Source organism: Polistes fuscatus, unplaced genomic scaffold, assembly GCF_010416935.1.
Source record: "Polistes fuscatus isolate 324 unplaced genomic scaffold, CU_Pfus_HIC Scaffold6, whole genome shotgun sequence".
Taxonomy (NCBI): Eukaryota; Metazoa; Arthropoda; class Insecta; order Hymenoptera; family Vespidae; genus Polistes; species Polistes fuscatus.
The window spans coordinates 6,423,658-6,438,573 of record NW_025113140.1 but is presented as its reverse complement, the minus strand read 5'-3'; the positions used below and the strand labels follow the sequence as shown (position 1 = coordinate 6,438,573).

Here is a 14,916-nt window from a genome sequence, read left to right as displayed (position 1 = left end):
GCTGATGACGCTGTATTAGTGGTCGAAAATGAGGATGATCTACAACGTCTACTACACCGATTTAACTGCATAGCCAAATCATTCAATATGAAAATATCGGCCCAGAAAACCAAATGCATGACAACATCAAAGACACCGTTAAGGTGCAAACTGGAAATTGAAGGGAAGGTTATTCAGCAGGAAATGAGATTTAAGTACCTAGGAATAGAAATCTCAGGGTATGGTGATGTTGAAGCAGAGGTAAGAGAACAGACAATGAAGGCATCCAGAATAGCGGGTTGTTTGAATGACACAATATGGCGAAACAAAAACATGGACATAGAGACCAAAGCAAGAATCTACAAGGCAACGGTAAGACCTATTATGTCATATACCGCAGAAACTCGACCAGATACAGCGAAAACGAAACAGTTACTAGAAACAACCGAAATGAGAGTTCTTCGCAGAATAGTTGGAAAAACACTACTGGACCGAGAGAGAAGTGAAGATATAAGAAGAACATGCAAAGTGGAGAACATTAACGAATGGATACTAAAAAAGAAAAAAGAATGGAACGAACACATTAACAGAATGGACAACGGAAGAATTGTTAGAATTGCACGGGATAAGTCACCGGTTGGCCGCAGAAGCACGGGGCGCCCACGAAAACGATGGTGCGACAATTTAACAGTGCAATAGGCAGAAAAACGTCGTTACGAGACAGGCAACTTACCTAAACTGAAGAAGAAGAAGAAGAAGAAGAAGAACCTACAACTTGTTTAATCTAATTCTAGTTTCGATCGATTGAGTGTTATATATGTTATGGAACACAAAAAAGTTTGCATAGAAACGCAACAGCAGAAAAAATGAATAAATGCTCTTAATTGCTCACTAATTGCTCAATCAAAATCCATATTTGCTCACTTTATTAATTAATTATTTAATTAGTTATTAATAATTAAAAAATCGAAAACGTTTTTTCTCATTTCTAAGCAAAGCAATGAAGTTTTCTATTGTTTTTTGTTTTCAATCAATTGGTCACTTTTTGTTTGTCCGGCTCTTTAACTTTATTTTATTAAATTTTTTTATTTATCGTTAATTAGTCTAAAATAATTATTACACTTTGAATAATTATGTAATGGTGACGTCATGAATGGGAGATATGTTATATGCATGCGCATCAACAAATTCAAGGCGCAAGCGCACTTTAATAAATAAAATTTGATTTTTAGGCCCTAGTAAAACATAGCCTTCGCGTATCGCGCTTAAGGCTTGCAATAAGCGTTCTTATTAACGATTAATAATTAAAATTTACAAAATGTTTACCTATTGTTTATACATTATGAACAATTAACCTATTTCTTTTCACTACCCTATAGGTTGTTACTTTGGAAATAACTTTTAAATATATCCCCTGCAGGTATATCAACTTTACTTTCATTTTTTTCAAAGTGCGTAAAAAAGATAAAAATAAAAAGAGAAATATCAGAACGCTCAACAATCGATGGCCAAGGACAATAATACTCGTTATCGCATGATAAATAAAAAGTGAGAAATATTGGTTTGTTCTCTCACTCGCACTTTCATTCAAGACCGAGAGTCCCGAAGATTGCCGAAGATCCTTCGTTTGTGTATTAGTGCACACGGACGCTCGCACGCACACTAGCCCGCTCGCGTGTAAAAGCTGACTGAGAGGCGGGACTTGCTTCCCCACTCTTACAATTATTTTCCCATCTTGAATCCAATTTTATTCGCTTATTTTTGAAAATACGAAGATAACTCATAGAACATTTTTTATGTATATTTTAATTCTCTACAACTTTTGTTTGAAACTTTTTTCGATTAAATGCCTAGATTCTAAGATAAGGCTATATTTTACCCTTTTTTACCCTTTTTCCCCAAGATGCCGGTTGCTGATTTTATTATAATTAGCACCATTCTATTCAGCGTCGTCAACTTACCCTTAAATCAAATTTTGAAGCATTTACTAAAAAAGTTCCGGGTTTGGCCCGCGTTCACTGGCCTAAATTTGTAAATAATATCCTTAACAAGTTTCGGTCAATCTTTAAAATAAGCTTCAGTGGGGTGTGTTTTAGAGCATGGAAGGGGGAATGCGTTTCGAGCACCAATTGCAGCATCTCACTTCTGACACAGTCAATTGGAAGCCGCAACGTTTTATTGCCTTGTCAGCAACGCCTCCTCGCAAGCGTTCATTTCTTTACACTATACAATTTAAATTGTAACGTATAACTCTAAAACTCTTCTAAAATTAATAAACGATTATTATAATAAGGTGATCAATTACTGTTGGATCTAAAAGTTTAGGATAAAAGAAAAAAAGGTAAAATTTCAAGCATTAATTAATAATTAAAAGTTAAGGGAAGCAGTTATACAGTATACAAAACTTTAAGGGAATTTAGAAAGATATTAGATGTAAAACAAAATAAGCAGTTTGAGGTTAGATAAAGATAGGAGCGAGCGAACAAGCAAACAAGAAATGTCCCAAAGCGAAGGAAGTGATACTGATTGTGAGTGGTTAATAGTAAACGAAAAAGTAAAAAGCAAAAAAGATAAACACAGAAAAGAAAGAAAAAGACCAACTGAACAGAAAATAAATGAGGAAGAAAGAGTAAATTTAAACAATGATGATATTCTCCCAATTAGAATAGATTTCAGTGAGGAAGAAACAGAACAGGAAAATAACACTTTCGAAATAAGTCATGATACACAAGAATTACTGAAGGAAAAGAGTAAAGAATATGAGGAGGAGAGTCCGCTAATGTCGACATTTTTTAAAAAGCTGGAAAAATTAACTACAGATTTGACGAAAATAATTTTAGACGAATTAAAAGTGTGGAGAGCAGTAATAATAAAAGATGATGCTCAAAACCTAAGAGATAATAAACAAAATATGGATCAAGAAGAATTGAAAAAAATATCGGAAGAAATTACGGAAAAATTTATTCAAAAAAAAAAGCAGTTAGAAAAAGAAACAAGAGAAAATAATCAAGCCCAAGAAAAAGAATTACAAGATATGGAACAAGAACGGAAAGAAAAGGAAAGCAAAATAAAGGATAAAAAAGTTAGATTTAAAGAAAGGGTGGAAAAGATAGAGACGAAAGATGATTCGAAAATAGATTAAAAATACGAAACAGAAATATAAGGACTCGAAATGTAAAAACTGAAGCCAGAAAGACAATAGACATATTTCTTTAAGAAATAATAAAAAGTAACTGCTGCAAAATTGCAAGCGTAAAACAAAAAAAGTGACGAGGAAAAAAGAAAGATTTAGAAGTAAATAGGTTTCGATCTTGATTTGACCGAGGAAAAGAATTCAGTACAAAAAAAGATGAAAGGAAAAGTGAAAAGGTAGACTAATATTTTTAAATTTAATGGGTTATAGGAGAAAGAAATGCCACGAAATTGTGAACTTTATAAAAGTTTTTAAATGAATTTCTTCATAGGGCTGTCCGGAAGATTATTGGAGGAGAGCATAACAAATGACTGATTAGAAAAATTGGAAGAGTATAGAAATAAGGAACTAAATGTAAATAAAATAACATAAGAAATAATGAAATAAGAAAAAGTAAGGTTGTGTAAAAAAAAATAGATGAACAAACGAAAAAATAACATGCAATAATTGATCAATATAGACTTATCATTTCTGATAAATATAAACAAAGTCTTATAGTTGAAAAAAAAGATATGTTGTAATTATAATATATAAAATCACTATTTATCTAGACGTATGCTTATATATTACGATAAGCATTATATATATTATATATTATATCTGATTCATTCATGTATTTTTTTCGTAAGAAAATACATTCTAATAATTTAGCTGTGTTGTTTTAAAATATGTGTACATAAATTATGTTGCCAAAATGAAGCAATGATCAGTATATTGACGAGCATCGAACATAAAGTATGCAGCTCTTTTAATATTGAATTAAGTTGTAATCAATTGACTTATTTTGTTATAAAATTAATAATTTTATTACCAAGATTTATTTATTTAATTAATTTTAATCAAATGCCAAAATAAAGCAATTACCAATATACTGACAAGTATCAAACACAGATTATTTGTAGCTGCTGTAATAATAAATTAAATTGTAATCAAATGACAGTTGTATATTTTTTTATGTAATTAATAATTTTATTATTAACATTTATTTATTTAATTATTTTTAACGTATATTTTTTGGGATTCTATTCTTTTCTCACGATCGCATAAGGACTGATAACGGTACATCACTTACGCATACACGTACATACGAAAAATCTAACACATGCAAAGAAAATTGTAAATATTGTTGAATTTTTCACGAATCGTTGCATTCTGATTTAAAAACTTATTTTACTTCTTACTTTCAAACCAATTAATTTCTAGCACCGGCAGATAGATAGTTACGTTATTGTTAAATATTATTCAGAATATATGAAACATAAGCCCGAAAATAGTTTACCTCGAAAGATAAGGTAATTAGAACAATAATGATATATATATTTTATTTTTCAAGCTACTACCCAGTCTTGCAGAGTCATAACACTAGCAACTTTTCAGTTAGCACAAGTTTGTCTTTTCTCAAAGAACTACGAGTCCTATGCTTATTTGTTATTTTTATTTTATTCGTTGGATTATTCAAAAATATTACGCTATGACGCTGATAAGAACACTCGTGATTATCTCTTTTAGTATGCTAACGGCTACAGAGGTAAGTCATTTGGATATATTTTTTTTAAATTGTTCGTCTATAGTTTAGTTAATTTGTCATAATGAATTAAATTGTATTTATTGTATTTAACGAATTCTCCAGTAAATTAAACTAAAGTTTAATCCTAATCTCTTGTAAAATTTTTGCATCATATGTATATATATATATATATATATATATATATATATATAGACATTCGATTTAAATATAAATTAATATTTCATTCTAACTAAATTTTTTAACCATAAGAAAAGTGTTAAATATATAAATAAATAAATATTTAATTACTTTTTTTATTTACCGAAAATAAATTTCCTTGTTATTAAAATTAACATTTGTTTGCGTATTTGTAGTGTTTCATTTTCTTCTAACAAAAACTAGAAAATAAAATTCGAATTGCGGTTGCTTTAAAGTTTCTACTGATAAATTTTCAATAACTGTTTTAACGTTAAACGAGCTGATAAGAACTGTTAGTCATGTAAAAGCATTTGTACATTTTTGTATCAATAGGAAACGTAGCAACTGAGTAATTATTCTACTAATTACTGTTTTTATGAGTCCAATATCGATGTAAAAAGATAATAAATCGACACACACACATACACACAAATTGTAATTTTATAAATAATATATATTGTATAAATCAACAGGCATTCAATTTTACTATTACAAGAATCATAGATGAGAAAATATTAATAAACAATAACTCGATATTTGACTTTAAAATAACTGGTGATTTTAATTATAACAAAGTCTACATGACAATAAAAAAACCCATTACGGAAAAGGATGGTATTCTCGTAAGTATCGTTAAAGTATCTTCGTATATTTTTTCTAAAAGTGAAACAAATCTTTTTCATATTTTGTATCCAGCATCTTCAAATAATTTAAAACTGTTTTGTGATCGATGCTTAGCTCCATATCCATATTATAATGATTGTTAATGTGTCGATATTCTTCAATTTTTATTAGTTAAAAGTTCAGTTATTAGTTAAAAGTTAAGTTATTAAATTATTTTGAGAAATAAATGCACAATGTATTGCAATTATTTTATACAGCTGTTGTTTACTGCTCTTTACGAAATAGTTGCAATACACACTGAATATTAAGCTCAAAATATAATTTAAAATATTCTTTTAAAAAATCGATTTAAACAAAGATACAATATTTAACAAATGACATTTAAAAATGAGACATCAAATGCACTCCAATATTATAATTCTGTATAGTATACTTCATTCTTTGAAACATGTGTTGTGTTTTTCAATTATGTTATTTATAATCTTATTTATTTAATACAGATTGATGTAATGGCGGAAAGGTTCGACGGTTTGAAATTTCAATTACCCGACAATCCAATTAATCTTTGTAAATTTCTTTCTGAAGAACAATCTATCAATTTCGAACCACATATTCGACAATTTCATTTTTCGAGAGTATTCAATTTCGAAGGTCAACTTTGTCCGATACTACCGGTAAGAGTCAAACCTAATTAAATAATACTAGGAATAAAAATTAGTCTTTACGAATATTGAAATATAAAATATTAATTTTTTAGGGTACAAGAAAGTTGCTACCGTATATGTTCCCGAAGAATATAACACTTTCCAATGACTTAGGTTGTGGGGATTTTGTTTATAATATTAACATAATCACTAGCAGTCCAAACAATCCTGATGAGCATAAATATTTGATTTCTAGTAGAACGACAGTAAATATAGAGAGTGAAACTTGTTCAAACACTCTTATATAATATAACGCGTAAATTTTATTTTATTGTATAATTTTAAATTCGAGGTTGTATAATATGTTAATTGTATAATGATCTTTATAGAACTTATTAAACATTGATAATAAATATATACATAATAAGAATAATTTGTATTAATAATTTTTATCAAATCATTGAAACTGAATTGATTTTAAGAACAATTAGGATCATTGAATAGAAATTAATTAAGCTTTACAGTTTATGAGTAAATAAACCCATGTGACTGTACCGAAAACATCAATAATACTTGCATTTTTGTAACAGTAGTAAAACGAAAACGATGATAGATGTAAAAGAAACTAAATAACAGAAAAATTTTAATAATTGCACATAATTAACTCAACAATCAATATTTTTTATTTTTTACATCATTATTCTTATACTGCAAATATTTGGAAAGTCCCGAAATGTTATGAACGCTAGACGGTGCTAATGTCGTGCACTATCCCTATAGGCAACAATGTTTCTTATGCACAAATGCAAACAATGTTTAATGCCATTGTTTATTTAAAATTTCTATATAATAGGATGTTCTTTTCAAACTAATTGATATTGAAAAATATTTGAATAACAGTGAAAACAAAGGATGACTAACTATTAAATAGGAAAAACCAACTATTCCCGCTGTTTTTACAGTTTTACCAACACATACGATTTTTAATAACAGGTGTTTTCTATACGCTATTTTCGTATTTCTTTAATTCACTTGTTATTAATAAAACTTCCAAGTTAAACTCGTTAAATATGTGATTAATATATTAATATATGTATTTGCAAATATTATTCATCCACACCTCATCAATATTTTTCAAACAAAAAACTAGTAAGCGTAACGGTGTACGATTTAATCATAGGATTTAACGGTATACTCACTTTATATTCATGAATAATTTACAATAGTCTACAATAATTATTATTACATAAGTATTTTATGTTAAGTTATATTTGTTACTTTCTTGTATTTTTTAAGATTCAGTAATTTCTAGGAATTTTCAAGATTTGGGAAATTCTAGAACTATAAAATTAAACCAGGATACTAATAGGGTAAATTCATAGGATACATCTGGCAATACTGTTTTCTAGTTCCTTGAGCTTAGACGATGACAAGCCATCATGGCACGCGGTCGGAGGTGTTATCGCTGAATAACTGATTTAACGAATTTATCGTAATGTTACAAATTATACCTTCTTTATATTAACTACTTGTTTAATCAAGTTTATACGTTTTTCTACTTTACTTTCTGTGTTCATTGAGTTAAAAAAATTAACAAGAAACAATGGTTAAATTAACCGAAGAAATGATTGTGGCACGTACACGAATGTCAGATTTTTCTGCCGTAAAGAAGCTCAATTGCTGGTATGTATTAACAAAACATTTATTTTGTCAATAAGTCATTTTTATAATTAATTGAAAAAATAATTTAACTTATAAATCAAATATTTTGTTTGTATGATTACAATCACTATACAGTGATTTTATTCTTGACTGACTTCACATATTATAAATGTAAACTGTTAAATATGTGTATATTATTGCAAATAGCAAAATAATGATTAAAGTTAATCTTTAATATACTTAATAATAGAATTATTTTATATACATATATAATTGTTCTGTTCAAATATGCATATTAACGTAGAAGTTATAAGTACTCTTATTTCTGTATATAATTATTTCATCTAAAATATTCATATAAGACTAATATAAATAAAAAATATTACAAAGTTAATATTTTTATTACAGGGGATCGGAATTAACAGATGTAAGCATTTTACGTAAAATGGAAAATGTGGAATTATTGTCATTAAGGTAAGCGTTTTTCTTTTTACTTTTCTTAATGATTAACATTATATTTATATATGTATATTTAAATCACTTAAGTTGCCTAAAAAAAGTATAGAAACAATAAAAATGAATGAAGTATTTTAACTGTTAAATTGAAAATTAAAAAAGGGTTTTATGAATTGAAGTATTTCAACGTATTTTCCTATTTTTTAAAAAGAAATGTTATCTTCGATATTATATATACTAATCTATGTATGTAGAACCGAAATTTCCAAGAAATACATATATCAATTTGTAGAATTAGGTTTATTTTTCCAAGTACCTGCATGCATGCGAAATAAAGAAACGTAGTGCAACTATTGACACGCAATCGCGGGATTTCATAAGAAATCGACAAAGTCAAAGAATGAGATAATCCAATTGTTACAATTAAAGTCAATTTAAAAGAATTCTCATGTGTTATTATAAATCTATTTTTTCCTTTTTCCTAACCTATCAATTTTGAAATGCAAAAATTTAATTATTAGAATCATTAGAATTCAAATTAGAGTAAGTGAAATGTCATATACATATACACATTTGCATTCTTAAAATTGATTAGTAACAAAGTTATAACGATCATAAAAAAAAAGTATCTTTATTTGAAAATAACTGTCATATATCGCATGAAGCAACAATGATTGTTGTCCAGTCCTGCTATGAACATATTTGGTAGAGGAGTTTGCAATCGCATGTACCACCCACAACAATAAAACCTGTTTCACCCACATACTAATTTCATATGCAATATTCTAACTTAAATGGAAATCGTGTCTATTCGTGGATTTTGTTTACTTATTATACCTACTAATATAAATGTAAAGTATATGCAAATTAGAAATTATTTGTTTTGTATGTTTTCTATTAATTATTCATATTATTTTGCTATAGAGTTATTATATATATAAATTTTTATTTGCAGTGTAAACAATATCGACACGCTTGCTGATTTTCAATACTGCAACAATTTGCAAAGTCTATTTATTAGAAAGAATAATATCAAAGATCTAAATGAAGTTTGTTATCTCCAAGAGTTGCCCAATTTAAGGAATTTATGGCTTGACGAAAATCCTTGCGCTGAAAAAGATGGGTATAGATTTTCTTAAATTATTTACACATGCATACTTCTGATCAATCACCGCTTAATAAGTATATCGTTTTATCGTTATTATCTGATATGAATAATTAACAGATATCGACTGACTGTTCTTCGAACTTTACCAAATCTCGAAAAGCTGGATAATAAAGTAGTATCTCCAGAAGAAGTGCAAACTGCGTTGTCAAGAGGCAGGGTACTCGTGCATCCGCTCGATATGGATGCATCTCCGCCACAATCAGAAATGATTAGTCCAGAGGTAAAAAAAAATCATTTCAATTATGAATTTTTAAACTAAACTTTCTTATAAATAAACCATTAAGTTGCATCTCTGTCGAAACTAATTATATATTTATTATAAGTATAATGTTGAAAATGATATTAACAAGTTTTATGATTGTTAACTCATTACAAATAAGGAAGTACCTGTTGAGTATATTGAAGAAACACGTGTGGAAAAGCATAGGAGATATAGTTCATCTAGCGACCAGGTAAAATCTCTCTTTCTAATTTGTTAATGTATTATAGTTAGATATTCTTAAAATTGCTTTTAACTAATTAATACTGCAATTCTTAATTATTTTAATCTAGGAATTATTAAAAAAAAAATACTAATATTTGATACAGTATGATTACCGTATATAAATGACTGATGTATAATTTATTTATTTTTTCCAGAGAAGTTACGATGAAATGCATCATACGCAAGAAGAGTATCATGATTCTGACAGAAGAAATGCAAACTGTAAAACATCATTAACTCATCATTATGCTCCAAGCAATCAGTATGCATATGAGGTAAGCTTATAACTCGTAAGAAATGTTAATTTATGATTATGTTAGAAAAATTGAAATAACATGTATCTTGTATATGTTCTGACTATATCTTATATTTTTATTATTTGAATAATATTATACTGACAGCTTCATAATGGGCAATCAAAAAGTCAAAATAAAGATGAGAACATGTCTACAGAATCACGCAATTATATTGAGACTTTGGCTACTAACACTCTTGATATACCTAAGGTATTGTTATCACAACTGCGCATAATTTCCAAAGTGTAATTATTTATCTAGATAAATTTGTAGTAGTACATGGCAATGCTATAACAATTTGATTTAACACTACAATCATACGAAACAATAAAGTCATAATGTTAAAGTTAATCATCTTAAACTATTATCTGATTATCTGAACATCGATTAAAAAGAAGAAGATCCATTATTCCGGTGTATACTAAAGTTCAAAATGTGGAATGTGTTGAATGATTTTATCTCTCCTTTAGTTCAGATAATCAATATTCTATAGTATTTACACACAAAGCATAAGCTAATATATATTACTCTTCATTAAATATCGTATGCTTTGTAGTCAGAACATTATTTATAAGAATTATATTTGCATGTTTATAATCTATTATGTTGTCCGAGAAAATTAATCTGTTCTTTACCATCAAATATAAACTATAAGAAATAATATTGCAGGAAAGTGATGATCAACCAGCAGTTTCAAGACATAATGGAGATTATGATGAGAGACAAGGATATTCTGAATTTGTTAATAATGATGCATCTCAGCGTTTATATACGTCACCCTCGCCACGTACTCAATACAGTGTTAAATATGAAACTCAAGAAGATAATCGTTTTGACAGGAATAATTACGAGTATGATGATAAGAGACAGATAGAGTGCGATGAACCATTACCTCAACCGTCATCTCAACATAGACGAATGCCAACTCACCATAGTACTGAAAGGGTCCGAATTAAAAATCAATATACATATATACAGGATGTCTGAGTTATGTTTATAGAACATTTTAATCTTATGTTGAGTGTAGAATACACTCACAACGTGTATACGAAAAAACCTTAGACATCTTATATATAAACAAAATATTCTCTTAAAAATGTAATCTAATTTATTGTAATATATGAAATTTAATTTAATATAGGAAGATACAAGTCAAGTGCCTGGTTGGGTAAGACATTCGGATAAGGAAAAATGTAGACCGCAATTTCATTATCATAGACGACCAGTTACAAGGGTATGTATTATGTAAAATTAAATATTTTACATCTAATAATTTTTCTCTTAATTGTTTTCATATTTTAGAACTCAAATATACTCTCTGCCGTATTATGTCTAGTCAAAGAATTGGACTATCCCAGTTTGGAAGTAGTAGAAATGGCAGTTAGAAATCGAATGGATGAATTAGAAGAATGATGTTTCTGACGCCGTCCTCAAAATCTTCAGGGGACGGTTGGCTTTTCTCGCGTTGGCAGTATTACTTCTATTCCAAGTCCAGAATTTTCTGACTCACTCGACTCTAATCAGTGCGTTGATAATGACATGAATTTTAACAATGAACATCGTGTATGCAATCATTATAGCATTGATGAAGCTAATGAAAAATCACAAATGCATAATAGAAATGGATCTAATGAAAACTTTAATTTAAATCGAAATTCAAAAACTTTTGTTAATGATTCGAATCATAGGTTTATCAAGAATAATTCACATACATACAAACTTCGTGATTCAGGATCAGATAATATAACAACGACAGCAAATAACAGTGAACATAAAAGACTAAATGACGTTAGAAGAGTAGCAAGCAGCGACAGTATCTCCCGTGGTAACAATAGTGGTATATATTTCAATCAAGGAAGCAAAGGTCCAAACCAAGATTGTTTAAGACGATCAAAAAGTCCTGACGTTAGAGATACGATAATGCCACTTCGTTACATTCAGTCATCAAAAGGAACTTGGACGTACAACTTGTAAGTGAAATAATAGAGTAGATTGTTTATTTCTGTCTATGATAACATCAAATGTTTTCAGAGACAGGTCATACAATTAATGAAGATAAAAATAAAAAGAGTACTTAATTAACTATTGCTTCTAAATTACAACGTAAATCATTTTAATATATGCAAGATGATGAATTATATGTTCTATTTATAAATTAAGGAAACATTGTTCCAGAAAAACAGTATTTATTGTATTTATCAAATGTTTGTAATTATAAATTATAAAAATAGCAAATTTTTCAAAAAATATCAATTATTCGTGTTTTGGATTAGAAAATACTAATATACTTGTCAGGCTTGTCATTATTTTGTTAACACATAATTAATTAGGTTAATAGAATGAAATATATTTATAAAATACAAACATAGTTATTCATCATAGAGTAAAGAAAATTTTTCTTTTGAAAATAATACCTTGATCCAAAAGCATAAAAAAAATGCAGTTTTTACATGTGATAGTTAAAAGGTTAACAAATGCAAAAAAGACTCTGTACAAAATGTTTAGATTCTTCATGCATGTGTGCAATATATTATATATATATATATATATATATGTATAAAGATCTGAATAGAACAGTTAAATGTCTATATTTGCAATGTCTAATCGTAGAAAAGCTTCCATATATATGGGTCATTCCACGCCAAAGGGGTCATCTGAAAAAGTGGTCGATTTGGCATGAAATGATCCATATACATATATATATATAATGAAAAATATAAATATATATATATATATAATGTATGTGTACTCTATTTTAATATGTATAAAAACAATCTAGCATAAGGAAGTAATTAAAGTAAAGATTAGTAATAAAAGTATCCAAAATTATAATATTATGAGCAAATGATTCAGTGCTTAATAATAATTCGACAGATGGATTAAAAAATACATTTATGGATTATATGAAAAGAGCTACTTAAGAATTATAATAAAGTGATGTATAAATTCCAAAATAGAATAGAGTAAAGAATATATTGGTGTTTAAAAAAAAATATTAGACATAATTAACTATAGACTGATACGCAGAAGTATAAATTTTAGGAAAGATACCTAACATTGTAAACTATTTAGTTAATGAGATTAAAATTAAATCTTTCTATAACTAAAAGAAACTTCAATACGTAACAAGAAATTAATTAGTTATGATATACATGAATAGTTATGTAGGAAATTTTTTAAATCTAATGCAATATTTTTCCTTACTCCCAGCCGTCCAGCTTATATATCATTAAATAATTAAAATTCATCATTATTAATATTTACAAAATTACAATTATTATTATTATCGCTATAATTATAATTATGACTGCTGAATTATTGTATGACTTATCATTATCATTTTAACTTTTGCATCATTGTTTCATTATTTTTTGATAATACAATAATAATAATATTGCATTTTATTACACAGAGATTTCTTTTATAAATCAGTTATTTAAAATTATAGTGATTTAATCATGTTACAAAATGCCATTTTTGTTTCTACTAAAAATATATTTTGACGATTAATGAGATTTTCTTAATTAATTAATATTATTTAGTATTATATAAGATTCCTATATATATATATATTTAACATTTCCAATTTTATATTTCATTGAAGACAAAACAAATGATTATATATTACTGCAATAATTTCTAAGAACATATGTGAAATTATTTCAATTCATATACAAACCTGTATATATACATGCTTTTAGGCATCTTAATTGCGCGAGATCAGTTGCTTTGAAATAAACAAAAATTGAAGGTACATAAATGTAAAAAATGTTTTGGACAAAATTTATATAATTTTAAGATTTATGTAAAATTATACAAGTTTAAATATTAATTGATACTAAATATATAGAAAAAGAGATGTCTAAACGAATCTGTTTTTTTTTATTATCATTATTATTATGGATCGCTAATTAACTAATCGATAATAACAAGGACTTAAAATAGCAACAAATTATATAATCATAATATACGATATGTTTATTTTTTCCTACATTATAATTAGGAAAAAGATTTCATATTAAAAATTTTAGTTAATTTTACTAAATATTTCAAACGCAAACTTGCTAACTAACTAAACTAATTTAATTACTATTCTTAATACTACTATCCGTAAACAAATATGTAACAACATTTTAAAATTCTATATTTATTCTTTATTCGTATGTTACTGTAATAATTAAAAAATGATAAATTACGTTATAAAAATTGTTATGTTCCGAAATGAGTTAAAAAATGTATAGGGTTTCAAAAATTCGATAGTGATTGTTTATGCATAAGAAATAAAAATCATATATTTTTGTTTAAAACATTTTTTATGTAGTAATTAATCTGTAAAATAATTTCAAACAAATATATATATATATATATATATATATATATTTATATATGTATTCTATGTTTATATATTTCTATAATATATGATATACTATATTAATGTTAAAAAGAAATCACGATATCTTATTTGTTAAAATGTATTAATTTGTTATTATAAGAATGCAATTTATTAACATTGTAAATGAAAAGATATTGTATTTAAGTTAATAAGATATTTATATTTGGATTATAAAATAATATATACAAATTTCTTAAATTTTTAAACAAAATCTACTGTTATTTAAACTTTTGCATTTATTTACAAAATGTACTCTATTGTCCATTTTTGTCCTTTCAGCTTTGAAACGCTGTTGCGTGAAAATGATTTCAA

The 14,916-nt window shown here is 27.0% G+C and overlaps 3 protein-coding genes across 4 annotated transcripts; all 3 read left to right on the top strand.

The window, feature by feature from the left end:
- Nucleotides 1–4,544: 4,544 nt before the first annotated feature.
- LOC122523418 lies at nt 4,545–6,567 on the top strand. The gene is made up of 4 exons (XM_043645143.1): nt 4,545–4,700; nt 5,351–5,500; nt 6,002–6,175; nt 6,259–6,567. The coding sequence occupies exons 1-4, from the start codon at nt 4,590–4,592 to the stop codon at nt 6,451–6,453; spliced, it is 630 nt and encodes a 209-aa protein (XP_043501078.1). The 5' UTR covers nt 4,545–4,589; the 3' UTR covers nt 6,454–6,567.
- A 1,008-nt stretch (nt 6,568–7,575) lies between these two features.
- LOC122523380 lies at nt 7,576–11,983 on the top strand. 2 transcript variants are annotated; one of them, XM_043645080.1, is made up of 10 exons: nt 7,576–7,828; nt 8,216–8,281; nt 9,219–9,386; nt 9,489–9,651; nt 9,812–9,883; nt 10,071–10,190; nt 10,317–10,421; nt 10,881–11,156; nt 11,353–11,445; nt 11,514–11,983. In XM_043645080.1, the coding sequence occupies exons 1-10, from the start codon at nt 7,749–7,751 to the stop codon at nt 11,622–11,624; spliced, it is 1,254 nt and encodes a 417-aa protein (XP_043501015.1). In that variant the 5' UTR covers nt 7,576–7,748; the 3' UTR covers nt 11,625–11,983. The 2 variants fall into 2 exon arrangements, with proteins under 2 accessions (XP_043501015.1, XP_043501016.1); XM_043645081.1 differs by lacking the exon at nt 10,317–10,421.
- On the top strand, nt 11,751–13,956 carry LOC122523381 (dr1-associated corepressor homolog). Its single transcript, XM_043645082.1, has 2 exons — nt 11,751–12,181; nt 12,243–13,956. Exons 1-2 carry the CDS (start codon nt 11,751–11,753, stop codon nt 12,259–12,261), a joined length of 450 nt encoding a protein of 149 aa, XP_043501017.1. The 3' UTR covers nt 12,262–13,956.
- The last annotated feature ends 960 nt before the right edge of the window (nt 13,957–14,916 follow it).